At 36.6% G+C, this 21,363-nt stretch overlaps 2 protein-coding genes and 1 long non-coding RNA gene across 12 annotated transcripts; all 3 read left to right on the top strand.

Moving 5' to 3' along the window:
* The first annotated feature begins 4,675 nt into the window (after positions 1–4,675).
* LOC131014637 (uncharacterized) lies at positions 4,676–8,098 on the top strand. Of its 9 annotated transcripts, XR_009098278.1 has the most exons (9): positions 4,686–5,120; positions 5,511–5,624; positions 5,835–6,044; positions 6,631–6,689; positions 6,898–7,068; positions 7,152–7,247; positions 7,370–7,477; positions 7,782–7,860; positions 7,953–8,098. It is a non-coding gene; the product is annotated as an uncharacterized LOC131014637 (long non-coding RNA). The 9 variants fall into 9 exon arrangements; XR_009098281.1 differs by having other exon boundaries at positions 4,676–5,120; positions 5,745–6,044; positions 7,152–7,477; XR_009098285.1 differs by lacking the exon at positions 7,782–7,860 and having other exon boundaries at positions 4,689–5,120; positions 5,745–6,044.
* Positions 8,099–11,295: 3,197 nt separating this feature from the next.
* Positions 11,296–14,405, top strand: LOC131014636 (rust resistance kinase Lr10-like). The gene is made up of 6 exons (XM_057942674.1): positions 11,296–12,020; positions 12,200–12,223; positions 12,347–12,376; positions 12,494–12,607; positions 12,705–12,731; positions 12,886–14,405. Exons 1-6 carry the CDS (start codon positions 11,345–11,347, stop codon positions 14,037–14,039), a joined length of 2,025 nt encoding a protein of 674 aa, XP_057798657.1. The 5' UTR covers positions 11,296–11,344; the 3' UTR covers positions 14,040–14,405.
* Positions 14,406–16,799: 2,394 nt separating this feature from the next.
* On the top strand, positions 16,800–20,722 carry LOC131014635 (LEAF RUST 10 DISEASE-RESISTANCE LOCUS RECEPTOR-LIKE PROTEIN KINASE-like 2.7). 2 transcript variants are annotated; one of them, XM_057942672.1, is made up of 7 exons: positions 16,800–16,954; positions 17,290–18,266; positions 18,385–18,417; positions 18,585–18,614; positions 18,860–18,955; positions 19,134–19,163; positions 19,368–20,722. In XM_057942672.1, the coding sequence occupies exons 2-7, from the start codon at positions 17,474–17,476 to the stop codon at positions 20,573–20,575; spliced, it is 2,190 nt and encodes a 729-aa protein (XP_057798655.1). In that variant the 5' UTR covers positions 16,800–16,954; positions 17,290–17,473; the 3' UTR covers positions 20,576–20,722. The 2 variants fall into 2 exon arrangements, with proteins under 2 accessions (XP_057798655.1, XP_057798656.1); XM_057942673.1 differs by lacking the exon at positions 19,134–19,163 and having other exon boundaries at positions 16,837–18,266.
* The last annotated feature ends 641 nt before the right edge of the window (positions 20,723–21,363 follow it).

Raw genomic sequence — 21,363 nt, 5'->3', positions numbered from 1 at the left:
TTTCCACAAGATTTGATACAACAAGCAGGGAAAACAAGTTTCCTTGTAGTTCGTTGTATTATTTGGCAAATCCAGGAGACAACCGATACATCGGAACTCTGGAGATTGGAGGGTTTGAAATCCAAACCGAAGGCCAAGCCGGACAAGAGGCAGACGTCTTGATCCTAGGACGAGATTTCCTTGACAAATATAAACCATGGTCATGGAAATCAGGAGGAATGGAGATCACCATTGGACGTCAAAGAGTGATGATTCAATGACCAGGAGCTTTTCATCGATCAATGCCAATCAAATTCCGCAGCAAGCGTGGTGATGATGATGGCAGACTCTGGAGACCCCAAATGAAGGATCAAAGGAGGTTCGGAGAAGTTTTGCTCAAATGCAGAACTGAGGGATTCCCAAATCTCACCAAGGAAGAAACTAATCGAAGAAGGAAGATCACCCTACAGCAGTCCTGGATTTCTGGTGAGAAATCATGGGGAGATCAAGCGAGGAAAGCCAAGATTGGTCATTAATTATAAAGGGATTAATGACATCCTTGAGTTCGATGGATATTTTATCCCGAGCAGAGAACACCTTATCAACTGCATCAGAAGTGCAAAGGTATTCTCAAAGTTCGATTGCAAATCAGGTTTCTACCAGATTCGCATGGAGGAAGGGAGTAAGAAGTTCACAGCCTTCTCAACTCCACAAGGACATTATGTCTGGAATGTCATGCCAATGGGGTTAGCCAACGCGCCTCAGATATTCCAAAGGAAGATGGATAATCTCTTCAAAGATTATTCTTCGTTTATGTTTGTTTACATTGATGACATCCTTATTGCATCAGAAAACATTCATGAACATGTCAGGCATCTGGAGATCTTTGCGGATGTTTGTCAACAAGAAGGACTAGTGCTGTCAGAAAAGAAGGCAGTCATTGCTACCCAGAAGATGGAGTTTCTGGGGATCGAGATCGATGAATCTGGGATTATTCTACAAAATCATATTGTGGAAAAGGTCCAGGGTTTCCCGGAGGATCTCAAAGAAAAGAAGCAGCTCCAAAGCTTTCTCGGGGTTGTCAATTTTGCAGGGATGTTTATCAAAAACCTTGCAGAACACAGAAAGGTCTTCAGTTCACTACTGAAGAAAGATGTTCCATTCATATGGAAGGAAGAACATCGAGAGGGTATGAAGAAGTTGAAAGAGATTTGCAAAAATCTCCCAAAACTTTCAATACCACAAGACGAGGATAACTTGGTCCTCTACACCGACGCGAGTGATTCATGGTGGGCAGTCGTGCTCACAAAGATCACCCCTTATGGAGAAGAACCTTGCAGATACTGTAGCGGTCTTTTCTCCAATGACGAGGCTGTGCGATGGCACATAAACGAGAAAGAGTTTTTTGCAGTCAGGAAGGCGTTCAAAAAATGGCCGCTATTCTTACTTGCTAAAAAATTTGTTTTGAAAGTAGATAACACTAACGTTAAAGCTTTCTTAACTAAAAAGATTGAATCTAAACCTGAAAAGGCTAGATTAATTAGATGGCAAGCAGAATGCCAATATTATGATTATGATATTGTCGTTTCGAAATCTGATCAGAATGTTCTTGCAGATTTCCTTACAAGGGATAGAGCTCCCTGAAGTGGAGGCCATCGAGGCAATACAGGGGCAGCTCTTTGAAAGTCTAGAGCTGCTACAACAAGAGTGGCACAAATGTGTGCTACATACCAAACAAGCAGGAAAGATACAAGCGGCTGACGAAGCCAAAGTATCTAGCCAAATCGATGTCTGTTTCATGAAGATGTTCAATCTTCAGGAAGCAACCAACAAGCCGCTCTTGCGCGCTGTCCGTGAAAATCGGGCTAAAGCAATGCTTTCCGTACAGGGCGGATTACCTGTAGCAGGGGATTCAAGTACCCCTAGCACAAGTCCTGGGACAATGGTTTTACAGCCAGACTCTCGAGGAAAAGATGTTGTTAAGGGGTCACACCCTGAATCAACATGTCAACCCTCCACCTCTGGGGTAAAAGAGGGAGAGATCAATCTTAGGCCCATGACAGGCCAAGTTAAGGTTGATACTGACTTTATTGAAATTTCTCCTTCTTGGCAGATGTACCAGGATAGATGGGAGAAACTTCTCATAAGGAAGGGCATTAATTCGGGAAATTGTCGGGTTGATGTTGCCGGAAAATATCCAAGGGTTTGGACAACTCCAGGAGCCAATCCAAACGATGTCAAGGAATGGTATGAGTTCGGGGCTTTGGCCTCAGTTTATACCACCGCCCCTGCCTTCACCGAAATCAAGGGTCTACCAAAATGGATCCAGAAAACGGTGTTCGACACATGGGAGAACAACGAGTCCCTCAAAAGGGGAGATGTTCTGGAATTGTACTGTTTTAGTGCAGCACCAGAGCCAGTCGGAAAAGGAATCCGTGAAGCTTTCCACTTCATTAAGCTTCGGAGACCTGATACGGGAGCCCTTAACAGGATCAAAGTTCCCGACTTCCAGGCCGCAATCGTCTCAACATTCACGGAGGATCAAATCTCCACTAGACGAGCATGGGGTCTATGGGTCTGTCTCACAGAGATGGACAAAATGAAGTCCAGATTCAAGTTCTATCAAAGCTCGGATCTGGGAACGTTCCTAGTTAATACAATGACAGGAACAACAACTCCTTTTGCCGAAGAATCCTTCGAGAAGAAACGGCAAATGATTTGGAAGAACAAGATTGCGGGGAGCCATGAGACTCGTCGCAAGTTTTGCAATATGGCTCATCTAGGCCATTGGAACGATAAAATCTGCGACCAATGCTCATCGCAGAAGGAGCCAGAATTCGGCAAGGGATTCTTTCCAAAGCCGGATAAAAGGAGGTTCCGGTCTGATGAACATGACAAGCATCAGACTCCAAAGGGAAGGACACCTCGGGCACCAAAAAAGTAAGGTGGCCGACAAAACTTAGTGAATCATGTGATTCACAGCAAGAATCGCACCCACAAAAGAAACGACAAAAGTGGGTGGAAGAACAGGAGGACCACTCACCAAAACGCTCCAGGACAAAAGTGAGTGGAAAGAAAAGCAGCCGGCCCCTACCAGCATTATCACAAGGCGATAAAGCAAGGGTCTAGCACCATGTGATGCCACTAACAAGTGTCGGCAATCAAGGCCGACAAAAGAAGGTGGATGTCATATTCAAGCGAGCTGGCCACGAAGATGGAATCCGAGGCCAACAACCAAGCAATTATAGAGGGGATCAAACCTCTATATAAACCCAAGTGCTGGAGAGAAGAAGATTATCCGAAAATCACCACATTTTCACACACAACTTCCTCTCTCTAGAATTTATCCTTTGTAATTTTAATTCTTGTTTTCAAAGTTTTTTTTTTAGTTCCTTTTTATTTTTATGTACACAAGGATTAGCTACTATGAGTAGCTAAACAAGTTAGTCTCCTCCCCTAGGGAGATTATTATGATATAAAATAAATATTTTATAATTCCTCTCTTAACGTTTTTCTTTTAGCCCAAATTCTGGTTTAGTAAAAATATTTTCTTTCCATTTATCAACAAAAATATTTACACTACAAGAAAAATGAGTATACATGACACTGCATACATGACGCTTTTTCATAAAAAGCGTCATGTATGAGCGCATTTTTCATATACATGACGGTTTCAAAAAAAAGCGTCATATATGCGGTGTCATGTATTGAATACTTGACACTGAGCTGACACTTTTAGGAAAAGCGTCATGTATGAGCGTCGTTTATTCATAGTATACATGACATTTACTATAAAGCGTCATATATGTGCGTTAATTTAAATGTTATACATGACAGTTATGCAAACTGACATGTATGTTACTAAACAAACCGTCATTAATTGTATTATTCTTGACATTTGATATAAATCGTCAAATATATTTAAATATAAGCGTCATATATGTACATTAATTTAAATATTATACATGATATTTATGCAAATTGCCGTGTAAGTCAGTAAATAAATCGTCATTAATTATATTAATCTTGAAATTTAGTACAAAACATCAATTATATTTAAATTAAACCGTCATAATAATAATAATAAAAAAATGCAAGTGTGAAGGATCAAATACTTGGACTCTAACTTAATTTTTTTCAGGTGCACCAATAAGAATTTTACAAATAATTTCAACTTTGTTAATATTTATAATAATTGTATTGAAATCATAAAGAAAAATGATTTTAATTTAAAATATAATGAATTTTAGTAATCAATTAATATTAAATAAAAGTGAATATATATTTTTAATTGAAATAAAAGAATTTATTTATAGTATAAGCAATAAGTTTTATTTTAAACCATTTAAATATTAAATAAGATAATTTTGTAATTATTAAAAAATAAATATTTTAAATAAGAAAATATTGTAAATAATGATTTTTATTTAAAGTCATTTAAATATTAAACAAAAATAATAAATTTTAAATGTTAATTTTTTTAACTAAGATTGTTTTGATATCATAGTGAAAAATGATTTTAATGAAAAATATTTTATATTAAGAAAATGAACTTATCTTTTAAACATTACAAAAAGAATGAATTTATGCTATAATGGTTTTTATTAATCAATTCAATATTAAATAGAAATAAAATTATTTATCACATCATATTAAGATAAAACCCTTAGTTAAATTTCTTAAGCACTCCCATCCCAATTCATTCTTCCCTCATACACTGCTATCTCCCACTATAGGAATTTTGAACCCGCCGCGCTCAGCCGTAGCTTCCGTTCTCGCTCGCCGCCCCTCTCCGTTGTTATCGCGCACCGCTGTAGTCTTGTCGTCTGTGCGGCTAGATTATTTCTTCTCATACCCACTCTCTGCCGCTCTAAATAATCGAACCCGCCGCCTCAAACCCTAGCCACGCGGTTCTCGCCGCCCTCTTCACCATTCTCGCGCTCAAACCCTCTTCGTCCGGTCAAACCGCCACTCCCCGTCTCAAGCAGGCATAGTCGCACATCCGCCCTCTGCCTCGGCCGTCGGCCTCTTCCCCATTGCCAACCGCCGCCCTCCTTCTCTGTCTTCACTTCTACACGTCCGTTGTGCTGCCGTCACTGCTCTGCTTTTTTGATGCTCCATTGTTCGCTGCTCTGTTCTAGGTATTTCGGATTTAAAATCCTAATTTGGTTGCTTCCTGGGAATTTATGTTTGTGATAGTCTAGGGTTTCGATTTTATGCTATGATTTTATTTTGCTACTTATGAATTTATGTTTGAGATAGTCTAGGGTTTCGATTTTAGGCTATGATTTTATATTGCTACTTACGAATTTTCGTTCTAGGGTTTTTCTGCAATTGGATTTTGCTTGTCGATCTAGCATTGTGAATAACCATCATCCATGATATGCAGAGATAAAAGAAGAGGATGTTGAACTTGTGTTTTGGATTTCAAATTTGTGTGTGTTCTTTGCTTATCTGAGTTATAAATCTGAGTGCTTAGTTTTATTCGCTTTTTTGATTTCTGAATTTGTATGTTTGCTTCATTTTTTCAGCGACCGTGTTGAAAACAAGGGTTATTCATCGCTCCTGTCGTGTACAGTAATGGACATCAATAGTTCTGTGACGAATGTCTGATATATTTAAGTAGCAATTTTAATGTGGGCAAGGTAAATGTGTAGTTCATAACAACAATATTCTTACTGCATGATAACATCTAAATTTGTTAAATTATAGCAAATATATATGAAGACAAATATGAACACATGTTATATATTGACCTTTTGCAGGTGACTTTGCAAATTATTTCCGAAGAAAGATAGTACATCAAATATGGTAGAGGGTTGTCATAAATTTTGGGTATATATGTTTGTAAACAGGGATAAATGGTGGAAGGGGATGTTTGGTGGCTGTGAAGAGGCTCAAGGATGTCACCATTTTGGAGAACGAATTCAAGGACAAGATTGAGAGTGTTGGAGCTATGGATCATCACAATTTGGTGCCTCTTAGAGCTTACTACTATAGTAGGGAGGAGAAGCTTCTTGTCTATGATTATATGCCAATGGGAAGCCTCTCTGCACTCTTACATGGTTAGTTTCCATTTTTTGCAATTCTTCTTAGATGCATTGTGATTGTTTATGAACAACTATCTTGGTATTAATCTCAAGCCAGCTAGGGAAGCCACTCTAATCTCCTAAGTTTATGAACAACTATCTTGGTATGTTTTGATTTTATTTTTCTTCTATCTTATTACAAACTTTATTTCACCAAATCGTGAGAGTCTTGATATATATGCAGAGATGAAGTTCCTTCTCATTCATTGCATGATACTTGTGACATTTAATTGCTTATTATTTAGTAGTCACCTTTCCTGCTGAAGATGAACCTGTTGCACCATCTGTAGTTGGTCATTCCATCGGTTCATTTTAGCATTTTACAGTGCCTCCATTGATACTTGTTCACATTCTCTTGTAGCTGTTTCCATACAGATTTTTTGCTTTTCTTTAGAACAGTAAATTGCTGCAAAGTGTCATAACTTATAACTAATTATTTGTTTTCTATAGATAGTAGATACTTTTGGTACTGTTGTGTGTATGAGAGTTATATATTTCGTTAGTTTCCTTTTAAAATTAGGTAATTGCCTTAGGGTATTGTTTAATGCCTTCACGCTATCAGGTTGTCAATGATTTGCTGAACCTGCTGGACAAAATTTGAGAATGAGAGAAGATGCACAGGTGATATTTTCATTTACTTGTTATTGGGAGATTTACTTTAGTGTATTTGAAGAACTATGATCTGTGCTTTCTTTAATCTTTTTCTGATATATTAAGCTTGTACCATATTTTACTCAAGTGATTTACTTCTTTTATAAGAACCGAATTGAATGTCTCTACTGATATTATATTTTACTAAATCATAGAAAATTTACTATATTGGTTGTAGGGAACCTTTGTTGAAGGAGTTAAGGAGGAAGTTATAGTATCCTCGATACTAATTTCAGGTTATAGCAAGAGGTGTAGAGTGTGATTTAGCTCTTATTTTTTGGTGAAAGCAAGGAGTTATGAGAAGGCACCGAGCCACTGCATTTCAGATGCTAGCTTATGTAATTTACAGGTTTGTTTTCTTTGCTTTCCAGTGAGGAAACCGGCATGTTGTCCTGTTTTCTTCTTACATATGTTTTCTTCTTACATATGCAGGGGATTGGTTCGATTGGATATTCACTTTCTCACATAATGCTATTTAGTTTTTAGATGCCACTTGTTTACTCATGAAAACTATTTAGTATTGGTGAGGTAAGACTTTGACAGGATTTTACTCTTCTCTATTCCCACGATTTTGATAGAAAATCTTATATTCTCAATTCAATATGTTAGATTTTTTTTAATTGTTCATACTAAATCTAAATTTTGTGTAGTAAACATTGGATCTTAACAATTATTGAGCCTTACAAAGATTGTGTCTATGTGATGGATCCTTTGTCTCATCGGAATCGTGATGCCACTTGGAAATCCGTAGTTGACACGTACGTTTCTCATCATCTTAATTGCTCTTTCTTCTACTCTTTTCTTTTATGTGTTTATTTCACAAGCATCTCTATCTTTATATATATTAGTTAAACTTTCCAGGTCATACTCAAGTTAGGGACAAAGAATAGGCACCATTTACCTTGCTAGGAAAAAATATTGATTTTGCGTATTAAAAACCTAACGATATACATATGTTTGTTTTCCAGCGCAATGGTAAGAAGTTATATTAATTATTAGTAATATATTAATATAGCATTTTATGTGATATAGGTTTTATGTGATGAATTTGTTTATTGTCAGTTTAAAAAACGTGAGTATTAATTCTATGAGTGAGATAAATGAGGTTTGAGAAGATTGGGCAACTTCTGCCATTAATGAGGTTTGTAATATCTAATGATTAGAATTTTTATTAAATATATCTATGGCTTTATAGTGTTGTTAATATATATACTTGTTTTCTTTGTCTTGTAGCTTTGACATGTGACATGGAGAAGTTCTTGCGCGTTGATATGGCATTTTGAAAGCTTTTTGGAACAATTATAATTTGTGGGTGTCGTATGTAGGTGAATTTTGTTGTTGGGAGATGTGGTAGAACATTGGTTCTTATTTTGTTGTTGTTGTTGTTGTTGGATGAATATTGGTTATCAATGTTTAATTGGTCATTTTCAGTATGTTTTGATTTCTTTTTTTGTACAATTTAATAATATTTATAAATTTAAAACAGGAAAAAACCAATATAATATGAAATAATATTTCAAAAATCTGAATAAGCATATATGACAGTTTTAATATGACTATAGATGACGCTTATAAACCGTCAAGAAAACTAAATATAATGACATATTCTGGCTGAAATGACGGTTACAAAGTGTCAAGAATAAACATAGAAACGTCATGAAAATCTATATACATGACATTCAAAAAGTGTCAAATATAATCAATAAACCGTCATGAAAACGAACATACATAACGGTCAAAAAATGTCAAAATATAAAACAAACCGTCATGTATTATATTTTTCTTGACGGTTAGAAAGCGTCAAGAAAATAATATAAATGTCATGTTTAAAATTATAGTTGACGGTTATCCACCGTCATGTATACATATATAACCGTCAAGAATAAAGAGTATAGATGACGGTCATTAACCGTCATCTTTACTAGGTACTATACTTGACACCAGTATACTTGACGGTCGACGGATATCATAGATGACGGCTAAAAACCGTCAAGTATGAGCGTTTTTCTTGTAGTGTTACGTCGAGACACAGTGAAGGAGGGAAACTGATTCCTGAAGGTGACCATTCGGCGAAAGCCGAAACACAGTGAAGGAAGAAGGTTGCAACCATCTCTTGCGAGTGCGTGGTTGGACGAAGGCTGAGGAGGCAAGAAGTCCGTAAAACGCGATAAAAGCTCCTGAAGGTGACCAAGTCGACGAAAGGTATACTGTTGATTTATGTTTTGAATTATTTTGAAGTTGTACGGAAGCATGTTGGGCCATTTTATGTTAAAAGCATGTTTAATTATTATAGAAATTTATCTAAGGATTTTCTGGCTACTTTTTGAATTTTGTATGGGGTGTTGTTTTATTGAAGAGATTGTGGGGGTTAATTTGATATTTGGAAAATTTGTTGAGGACCACTTGTCTTTTTGTCCTATTATGAAGGCGCAGTACGCAGGGGTGTAGGATAGACTCTTCCTCAATCAAGGGCTGGAATGCAAACAAAAACTTACATAAATATGTGATGATGATGAAACTCACTAAAATATAAAAACAACGAAATCGTGCACTCTCAACTTCTGGTTCTGCGCAACGCATTCAGTCACCAAAGCCTCAATTACACAAAACAAAAGAAATTCAAAATTCAATGCCCTAATTTGAATTTTACAGCATCTACACAACAACAGTTACACAAAACAAAAGAAATTCAAAATTTGGAGCCCTAATTCGAAAATAGCTATTAGAGCCATAATTTGAGGCAAAGAATTAACCTTAAGCTGAGGAGCTGGTGGCTGTGGTGGCTGAGGAGGCTAGTCGTCTCTGGTGGCCGTGGCATCTGATGCCGACAATGTTGGTGGTGGACGGTGAGTTGACGAGCGGAGACGCGGGTGCGGCTATTTAAGACGAGCAATCGTTCGCTGAAGGGAAGAGACACCGGGCTGGTGAAGGAGGCAACGAAACCGGGCGGTAGCGGGCGGTGGTGAGCGGCAGTCGAGACTCGAGGGTAGCAGGTTGCAGCGGCACCGGACGGGAGGGAGGGGGAGCAGTTGATTAAGGAATAGTGTTTAAAATAGCAGTAATCTAGAGTTTATTTTGTTAGTTAAAGGTTATTTATTTATTTTTTAATTGAAATACACAAGTATTTTAAAATTATGTTGTGCAATTAATAATGTAATAGACAACAGAGTTTTAAAAACACTTGTTTATATGTGTTAAATAGAGACAACACTGTAGGAATATCCATTGTCTATTATACTAATACACAACACCAGAATTTAAATTTTGTTGTCTATGACCATCTTTTTTTAATGGTTATAAACAACACAATTAGTCATACTCCCTCCGTCCACGAAAGAACTTCCTATTTTTCTATTTCGGGACGTCCACGAAAGAACTTCCTACTTTTTCCTATTTTGGGACAATACCCCACCACTTAAAAAATACTCCCCTTTTAAGACAATTCTCACCACTCAAATAACATTAATTAAAACAACACAATAAATTATTAATACTTTTTCACAATTCCCAATACACTTTACAACTTTTTCTCCACTCTCAATACACTATACAACATTTTATTAAAACCCGTGCCACTCCCTCCTAGGAGTTCTTTCATGGACGGAGGGAGTATATGTTATCTATGTAATATTTGACAACATATTTATTAAATTACGTTGTCTATTTTGTGTTGTCTATGTGCTCAATTCTTGTAGTGGGGACATCCCATTATAGAAATTGAGACATTTGTAATTTATACTATATTAAAAAGGGAGTTTTCAATTTGAAATCAATTTCAAATTAATTTCAAAATTGAGTGGCAATTTTGTAGTTATAATAAAATTGAAGGTTTATGTTTAAGCTATATATTTTTCTTCTTATTTTCATTTTCTTTAACTTCTTATTAGTTGTTACATTTCTTTCCAAAATTGTAAAATTCGATTAATTATAAAATATTTAATATGCATATCAAATTAAAGATCACGATAAGAGCTTTAATATGATATATTTTATGAAAATGTTTGATTTAAAATGTAAAAATTAAATTTGTTTAAATATTAAATTTTTATAAATTTCTATCTCCTCTCTCATCTTTTTTAAATAAATATATTTTCAATTCTTTTTAATTAGTATTTTATTTTTAATTTTTTTAACTTATTTTTTTATTTTTCATAATTAAGATATAATTGGAATTCTTTTATATTATCAATATCCAATTCAAATATATTCAATTAAAATTATTTTTATTATATTTATAAGTATAATAATTGAATTAGTATTAATTGTATATAAATATAAAAATAAAAAATATTTTCCCGTGCATTGCACGGGATGCAAATGCTAGTGGAATTAAAGGAGTAATTAGTATACCTCGTCTGGACCAAAACTATGAGTCGCGGGTCCTACAAGAAAAAATCTCCGATATTGCACTTGACTAACACAAGCGCTTATTCAAGTATCAATAATATTTCGCTTCCTATTGAATAGGAATGTGATAACGAAGGTTGCGTGACAGACCTCACAAGTCTTATTTGGCGTCTGGTTTGAAGACTTAATCATGTCCACCCAATTATACATACAATGCTGCATCACATATATATCTCATCCAAAAAAGAGTATAGACTGCAAAATCAGTTGTCTGAACCATGATCACTCAAAACCTCATCTTCCTCACCACTTCATCTCTCTTCATTCTCTCACTACTCCATAATTTGTTTCAAACTTGTAATGCCAACTCTTATTGCAGTCCTTCTGCGTGTGGCATCTTTCCCAATATCAGCTCCCCTTTCCACCTCAAGGGCGATCCCAGCAACTGTGGTGATCGCAGAGTTGAGTTAGCCTGCGAAAACAATGTGACCTCCATCTATCTCAACTCTCACAAATACTATGTCAAAGCCATCAACTACAGCAACGCCGCCATCAGGCTGGTCGATGCTTCCATAAACAATGACGACATCTGCTCTTTTCCCACCGTCTCTCTATACCAGCGTCCTCTTCCTTGCTCTATTCCGCGTTATTCTACCTCTCCTATTAATTTTGTAAACTGCCCAAATCCCTTGGCCAATTCTTCCCTTTTTACTGATATCACTAATCATTGTGCCTCTAATTCATCCCTTCCCACTCCCAGATATGCTTATATCAAGGTCGGCCACATGAATGCTTCAGAGTTACCACATAGGTGCGCTGTACATCTCATAGTGTTGACATCGTGGCATTTTAAGGATTTGAAGAACGTCGTTTCGCTTTCAGAAATCCACCAATCTCTCTTGTATGGATTTGAGCTCGTCGTCTGCCCCAGCTGGTTCTGCGCAGCATCCACGAGTAAGAATATGCAAGATGAGTTAAGCTTATGGTTCAAGTTGTGATTAGTCTATCAATTATGAAATTCTCAACTGTCAATGGAGTTTGATCTGATGATCTCCATCACTAGTAGCATTAATTAATTACACTTGAGATTTCGATCTATTTATGCTAATTCTTTTCGTTTCTGGAAATTGCAGGCATAATTGTAGTCTTTTTCTATAGTAAGGGTTCTCATACTCCATTTCCATTCAATCTCCTTAGATCTCTTTATGAGATCATTTATAGAATGAATCTCAACATATTCACTTACTAATTAATCGCGTGTATCTATATATCTGCTGCAGGTATTATCCCAATTCTTCTGGTCATTATAGGTGCGAACTTAATTAATTTATCTTTCTTATTGCAGCAGTTTTGTTTTGATATATTTGAATGAGTATATATAGAAGAGTCAACTTGTGATGAAGATGTTGTGAAAAACATAATTGCAGGTCTGTTATGTGCAGCGATAAGCCCTCCTGTCTTCACCATCTTTGGATTCGCCGCTGTATCATATCTCTTATATTATGCACCAAGTCTCTTTTTCAACGTCATAATTACTGACCGTAAGTCCTTACATTCCTTTGCTTTATGATCCATGCTATTGCTATCGATCTGTATTTTAACTCCTTTTGGTTATCATCAAATTCCTTGTGCTTGCAGAGGACACACGAACTTATTTTCTACCTGGTGCGCTCTCAATTTAATTATTTTAGTTACTACCGCGGTCATTATTTTTGAGAAGAAAGTTCTAATTAATTTCTTGGTATATATTGCTGCAAAAAGAAACTGTATGCATGACTTGAGGACATCATCTCTTCCTTTTTCTTGCATCTCTTCTCAGCCCTCGTCTTAAGTATCATCATCTTTGCATCAAGGATCATCACTTTCCCTTTGGCGGCGTGGCTCTTGATTTACAAATTCCGAACAAGGCATTTGTCCTTAGATGAGGGGATTGAATCCTTCCTACATAGTGACAACAATCTCACGCCAATCAGATACTCCTATTCAGACTTAAAGAAGATAACACAAGGTTTTCGAAATAAACTAGGTCAAGGAGGCTACGGTTCTGTTTACAAAGGAAAGCTCCGAAGTGGCCTTCATGTTGCTGTCAAACTGCTCGAAAAGTCTGGGGGAAATGGTAAAGACTTTATGAATGAAATAGCAACTATTGGAAGGATACACCATGTCAATGTGGTGAACCTAGTTGGATATTGTGCACATGGCTCCAAGCGTGCCCTTGTCTATGATTTCATGCCCAATGGTTCCCTTGAAAAATACCTCTTCAATCGAGAAAAAATGAACTTGTTGAATTGGAATATAAAATTTGAGATTGCAGTTGGAGTTGCTCGTGGGATTGAGTACTTGCATCGAGGCTATGATGTTCAGATCCTCCATTTTGACATCAAACCTCATAATATACTTCTCGATCATAACTTCAATCCCAAAATATCTGATTTTGGACTAGCAAAGTTATGTTCTACAGATAAGAAGACAGTGACAATGACTGCTGTTAGAGGAACCATAGGGTATGTTGCTCCTGAACTCATCAGCAGAAGTATTGGTGCAGTCTCTAACAAGGCTGATGTTTATAGTTTCGGAATGTTGTTGGTTGAGATGGTGGGCTTAAAGAGAGACTTGAGCGGAAACAATGGTGATTCCACCAAGTATTTCCCGTATTGGATATATGACTGTTTTAACCAAGGCAATGACATTGAAATTGGAAATGCTGATGAAAATGATAGTACGAGGAAAGTTGGTCGGAAGATGACAATAGTTGCATTATGGTGCATACAAATGAATCCAGATGATCGTCCATCAATGAATAAAATATTGGAAATGTTGGAAGGTGATGTGGAGCGTCTGCAGATTCCAAATTATCCATCTCAATCTACCCAAATTGTAGATGAAACTGGAATTACATATTCGACCTATTCTATATCTTCCATACGTGATGATGATCTTTCGTCATCTATGGAGATTACTGTTCAACAGTGACATTCTGCAACAACAGTCATGGGTTGTGAACAACATCGAAAAATTGGAAGAGAATAAAGAAGAAAATGAGGAATTAGAGCTCCATGTGGAGAACAAGAAAGATGGGATTTTTATGTATCTTGCATTTGTTCAAGATGGTGGGGTCAAAATTGAATGCAAGGGGAATTAATCTGAGCCACTTGTTGCTGAGAAGAATTATAGCCGTGGATAGAGAAGTTGTCTTTGGGAGATACTATTGTTTATTTGTTGTTTCCTTTATTTTATCACTTTTTATGTTTCAGTAGGGGACCACCTTGATATTATATCAATTGTGTGGCTGCTAGGTTTTGGGAAAATCAATGAGAATTAACTTATCTTCTTCATCCACCTCCTTTCTCTAATTCTTTCTTTCTTCACCTTGGTTACTGTGGAAATCCATTAAATATTACATATTCTAAGATAAATCTTCATGAAATACACGTGAACATAACAGTTGGTATCCAGAGCCAGCTTTTCGGGCATGATGGCTGAAGCAACCCGTTTTAAGGACCTACAGGAGGTGCAAAGGCAGCTGGATCAGTTTGTTCAATCTGAGGCATTAAAAAGAGAATCAACAGAACTAAAGATGCAAGAGAAAATTGAAGACATGGCTGAAGAAATACAGAAACAATGGAAGGGAATGGAAGGTAAATTTGAACACCTTACAACAACTCTAGCTAGTAATATCCAATTGCATGCAGTTATTAAATGTGGGAAAAGGGAAGGAGTCTGAATCAATCTTAGGGGGAGGTGATTATACTTACATGGGGGAAGGTAGTAATAACATAACACCATTTTCTGGAAGATATCGACGATTGCATCATGATGGTGAAGTATCCCAGATGGTTACCCTATTACTTAGATTTTCCTAGATTTGATGGCACCCAACCCAGGGCTTGGATACTCAAGTGCCAGACTTATTTTAGCCTTATTTCTAATATCCCTGACCCACAAAAGGTGATGTTAGCAGTCATGCACTTTGATAGGAAGGCCTCACAGTGGCACCAGAATTTTGGGGTAAAACAAGTTGAATTGAGCTGGAACCAATTCATTGAACTGGTCTATGCCAGATTTGAGGAGTTGAAGGAAACCAAAATAGTGGTTGAGTTCAACAAGTTGAGGATGACTGGGAACTATCCTGATTATGTTGAGAGGTTTGAAGAACAAAGGACTTGTCTATTGATGTTTAAGAGGGGAGAATTCTCAGAAGACTACTTCATAGCAAGCTTTATTAGTGGGCTGGGTGACAACCTACAATCTTTCATAAGAATTCAGAGAGTCAGATGATTTTTTAGGACATTAACTTATGTTGATTTGGAAATTAGGACAAAAACTTTCATACTTGTAAAAATAGGACAGTAATTTTTCTTTTAGAGTAAAATAGGACAATAATTAATAAGCGTCGTAAAAATAGGACATTTATCGGCAAAGAATTGGCCAAAAAAATGTCATGCAGATGCAACACTTATTAATTAGTGTCCTATTTACTATAAAAAAAATTAGTGTCCTATTTTTACAAGTCCGAAAGTTTTTGTCCTAATTTCCAAATCAACCTAAGTGACTGTCCTAAAAAACCCTCGAACTCGAATTCAGATGACTTCTTAATATTTTACATTTGAAATTGATTGAATATAAATTTTTGGTTTCTCCCAAAAAAATAAATATACATAGAAAATAAAATAATACTTAAAACATAAATAGACAATCGTATTTTAAGTATAATTATAATTAATGATTGAAAATTAATTAGGTTCAATTTATTACTCTATTTTAAATCAAGATAATATATAGAGGAATTATTATTATACAAAATCAACAAATTGTTGTACTTGTACTTGAAAAACAGAGAAGGTGAAATTTGAACCTAAGATTCTTAATTGGTTAACACATGTTAATTAAAACTGAAGATCATCTCCATTTAAACGTCTTTCAATAAAATTAATGAGATCTAGTTCAAGTGGTAAAATTGAGACACTTAAAAACTCTTTTTTTATGAGAAATCTTGAGTTTAATTTCGTACGTTTGCATGCAGTGCAGTTCTCCCATCTTTGTATGGGTAGTGATCCCGTCTGTGTGCGATTATTTTTTCATTTTTGTGCGGTGTAGAGGTCTCATCATCTGCATGCGGTAGTTCTCCCACTTTATGTGGATAGTGGTATTGGTCCGATCCAGCTTGTGTGCAATTATTTTTTCATCTTTGTATGGTGTAGATGTCTCGTCTGCAAGCGGGTAGGCATACGAAATAAGCCAATTATTAAGCATTATTTTATGAGTAGTGTAGAGGTCCCGCCTGCATGCGGTGATGCGGGTAGGCGTGCGAAAAAAAGTCAATTATTAAGCATTATTTTATGTGACGGTTATTTTCTTACATTTGTGATGTGTAGAGCATGTGTGCAAAAAAGGTTAATTATTAAGTATTTATCTTATGAGACGGTTATTTTTTCACTTTTGTGCGAGGTAGGGGTTCCACCTGCGGGCGAAAACGATCAATTATTAAGCATTATCTTATGAGGCGGTTATTATCCATCTTTGTGCGGTGTAGAGATTCCGCTTGCCTGTGGAAAAAGTCAATTATTAAGCATTTATGTTACGAGACGATTATCAAAAATAAAGGAACAATGTTATCATTTCTTGGAGTAAAACAGAATGAGAAAGACTTAAAAGAGAAATCATAAAAATTTTATTAAAAAAATAAATAAGATATTTAAGTGGAGAAATTTTTGTTTTCTAGTACAGTGGGAGTATTATCTTTTACCCAATCAAATTGTTAAATTGCGGAAAAGCCGTACGTTTTATCTGAGAGAAAGTAGATACACACACGCTCTCTCCTCTCCCCAGCTTCTCTCTTCACATTCCCTCATGAAGAATTCGTAAAGAAGTTGCAGTACTCTAATCAGGCAAGTTTTCTCTCTCTCTCTCTCTCTCTCTACCAAGGCAAGTTCCTTTCACATAGATTTATTTAGTTGGTCATCGTTTTACCGACAAATTACACTTCGCAAAATCTCTTCAAGTGTAGCAGCTAAGTCATCGCCTCATCAGTTGAATTCTGCTTCTAATCACAACCAACAGCTGCTGTCGAGTAGAATCCTCAATAGGGAGCAGGGATTGAGTTAGCTGCGCTATTGTGTTTGTAGTTTGTAGCATATTTTGATTTAATTATCACATATTTGTTTGAGTTGCTAGATAATTTTATTGAATTTATCCTGACTTAGTGGAAATAATTCAAGTTTAGGTGCCTCTTTTGGAGCGTTGTGGCAGCAGACTGTTAATGCCGCTGGCTCCATCTGCTTGACTTTTCTCCGTGGTCCCTCTCGAATCGATGAAACTAATTCTTGCTTGAAATGTGAATTGTTTTCTTAATTTCTTCGGAAACTGTTGTTAATCAATTCCCCTCGCCTCCACCACCACCAACAATCATGATCTCTGAAAACCATCTCCTCGCATATTGGTCTCTCTTAATTATTCTGCTTCTCCATTCCCTTCAAAGCTCTCATGCTAGCCTTTCCTGTAGCCCTTCTCGTTGCGGCATTATTCCCAATATTAGCGATCCTTTCCGGCTGAAGGATGATCCCAAAAACTGCGGTGATCCCAAATACGAATTAGCCTGTGAAAACAACGTCGCCTTCATGTATCTGAACTCTCAAAAGTACTTGGTCAAAGCAGTCAATTATGGGAACTCCACCATACGGCTGGCTGATCCTTCCATCAATGATGACACCTGCTCTTTTCCTAAGCATTCTACTTATGCCTATAACTTCAGTGGTGAATATCCGTTTAGCACATATTCTGATAGGATTCTCAGAGATGAAAGTGTAGCTTGGCCTATTAATTTTGTGAGCTGCCCATATCGGTTGGAGGATTCTTCAAACTTTACAGAAATCACTGATTGTGTCAGTGGAGAAAATTCTTTTGGTGCCTCAAATTTGTCTCGTAGCAGATATACTTATGTAAAGGTTGGACGCCTGAGGGCCTTGGATATAGGAGATAAGTGCGATATAGACCTCATCGTGATGACATCTTGGAAATTTAAGAATTTCAAGAATGTAACGCTCTCAAAGTTACATGATGCTCTGCTGTATGGATTTGAACTGTCTTGGCTTCAGTTTCGCTGTATAGAGTGCAAAGGAGGATGGGAGTGTACTACTATTGATGCACAACTGGATGGTTGCACGGACGATACCTTTCGGCTTAAGATTGATCCGAAGTGGGGTAAGAGTGTAGAGTGCTAGAGGCAATATATCTTCCATATCAGTAATTTGATTTCAGTATACATCTGAAAGTTCCTCTGGGTGGTTTATGCTAATGCTTTTCTATTCTGGAAATGCAGAGCAAAGCAGAGTTCTCTTTTCAGGACTTTTTTGTAAGTATTCTTTGATTCTGTATCTTGCCATATTATCTGTCTATTGAAGCAATAAGAGTTATAAAAGTGATTAGACAACTCTTGATTTCCATATATTGTGTAGCTCCTGATTTTCATTTTCCATATATCCTCTTGTAAATCTCATCGCTTGTCATGTACATCTGCAGGGCTCGTATTGTTTCTTCTGCTCGTCATAGGTATGCTCTTAATTTATGTTGCATTGATATTACACTCATATCATCTTCCTGATCTAGATGAACGGTAGTAGCTATACAAGGAAATAAGTAGGATATTAAAGAGTATATTCTTTTAAAGAGGATCTATATGTAATTCCGAAATCAGATTTTTTTTTATTCTAATTCCTCTGGACCCATTATGTTTTTCTGTATGCTCATTGTAGAAATGTAATTAGTGCATAAGATAAGTATCCTCTTTTTGGCAGGGTTTAGGCTAGAGGTTTTGATCATTGCCGGATTCACCTGTGCATGGGGACTTTTAATCCTTAGTAACTTCGGATGGTTCTTCAATTCTGTTAACGGTAAGACATTTTACTCTCGTTTCTTGTCAGGCCCAGTTTCTGTGTATAAAACAACCAACAACGTAATAAGTGAGGAGATTATAAGTTGATAAACAATATGATCTTTACTGTGAATTTCAACATATTTTCCTATATTTTTCTTTGCTTATCATGTACTCCGTATGTTTTGCTCTTGCAGGGGTTTTCATGAAACTTCTTCTCGTTGTTGGTGAGTTATTCATGTGATTCACTTTACATTCCTAGTGGTGATGATGATGAAAAGATTGATAGATATTTTCCAGAAAACATGTCCTCCTATAATATTTTTCTACTTTTTTGGTTTATAGAGTTAATAACTGTTGAAGCATGGTATGATTTCATGTCATAATTTTTTTAAGCTATAACATTAATGAAACTTCCTTCCTCCTTCCAGTGATCAGCTATGCAGCAAAGATCATCATCGCATATCCTTGTGTGATGGGGCTTGTAATCTACAAGTTCCGAAGAAGGCATCAATCCATGTTTGATGACATAGAGGGCTTCCTACAAAGTGACAACGAACTCGTGCCAATTAGGTACTCCTATTCAGAGTTGAAGAAGATGACAAGAGGCTTCCAAGAGAAACTAGGTGAAGGTGGTTTCGGTGCTGTTTACAAAGGGAAGCTTCAAAGTGGCCATGATGTAGCAGTAAAACTACTTGGAAAGGCTGGAGCAAATAGCCAAGACTTCTTCAATGAAATTTCTACCATTGGAAGGATCCATCATGTCAATATTGTCAAGCTAGTCGGATACTGTGCAGAAAGATCCAAGCGTGCCCTTATATTAGATTTCATGCCTAATGGTTCCCTTGAGAAGTACATCTTCAACAGAGAAAAAATGAATTCTTTGAATTGGGATAGGAAATTTGAGATTGCAGTTGGAGTGGCTCGAGGGATTGAGTATCTGCATCGAGGCTGTGATATCCAAATCTTGCATTTCGACATTAAGCCTCACAATATACTTCTAGATGACAAGTTCATTCCAAAAATCTCTGATTTTGGGCTAGCAAAATTTTACTCGACAGAAAAGAAAACTGTGACTATGACTGCTGCTAGAGGAACCATAGGCTATGTTGCTCCTGAATTGATCAGCAGAAGTATCGGTGCAGTCTCTTACAAAGCTGATGTGTATAGTTTTGGAATGCTGCTGATGGAAATGGTAGGCTTAAAAAGAGACTTGAAAGGAAATGCTCAAAATTCTAGCCAGTATTTCCCATATTGGATATACGACAGCTATAACCAAGGGAAAGAGGTCGAATTTGGAAATGGGAATGAGATCAATGACGAAGACAATGAGAGAGTCAAGAAAACTATTAGGAAGATGACAATAGTTGCATTATGGTGCATACAGATGAATCCAAATGATCGGCCTTCAATGAATAAAGTGTTGGAAATGTTGGAAGGTAATGTCGAATGCCTCCGGATTCCTGATCGCCCCTCAGAATCAATCCAGGTTGCAGTAAGTGAGGATCAAACATTTACTACTACTACTACTACTACAAGTAGCTCAACTGATCATGTGTCCTTGCTCCGTCCTACTTATACTCCGTCCAGCCATGGCATTTCTGTTCAAGATTCACAGAGTTTTACACTGTCCTTGTAGCAATTTAAATGTGTGATGTGCTTATGATGTAACTGATCTGTGTATGTGATTGGATCTCAGGCTATCAGTATGAGTACACACAAACTTGTATCTTACTCACGGATCAAGATATTTCGTGATACGTATGTCATTTTGTTAGAGCATCCACATTGGTCTTATTTGATAGCTTACTTGATAGGAAGGGACCACAATGAGTAAGGAGGCCACATTGGAATTACTTGATAGCTTACTTGATTTTTTTAGTTTTGATTACTTGATTTATTAGTGGCGCATGTAACCACGCGCCTGAAATTTGAGGAGATCGGGTATACTCGATGGAACAAGTAGCCCTCGAGTAGGAAGAGCTTGCATTGGGCTACTCGATGCATTTGGGCTACTCGAGTAAGGGCATCTAGTAGCCCAATGCGGATGCTCTGTGTTTAATTGGGTTTTGAATATTTTAATATGATTTCACACGATACTCCATCTATTACTGTCTCTTTGATTAATAGAAGAATTTGAATTAGCTTTGCTTTTGATGGAACAGATATGAGGGTGGGCATAATTCTCCAAAATCGAAAAATCAAACCATAACTGAAATTTTAAATTTTGTTCGGTTAATTTGGTTAATTTAATTTAAATCGACTTAAATTTTGGTATTTCGATAGTCGGTTGGAAAATTATGCTCAAAGGAGGGAAGAATTCATAAGAAGTTGCAGCATTATAAACAGGCAAGTTCGAATCACATAGTTTAATCTAGTTGGTATTCGTTTCACCTACAAATCACAATCCTCTCAAAATCTTTTTAA

This window comes from Salvia miltiorrhiza, chromosome 3 (assembly GCF_028751815.1).
Source record: "Salvia miltiorrhiza cultivar Shanhuang (shh) chromosome 3, IMPLAD_Smil_shh, whole genome shotgun sequence".
Lineage (NCBI taxonomy): Eukaryota > Viridiplantae > Streptophyta > Magnoliopsida > Lamiales > Lamiaceae > Salvia > Salvia miltiorrhiza.
The sequence above is the reverse complement of the archived record's forward strand: the minus strand, read 5'-3'. Positions and strand labels throughout refer to the sequence as shown.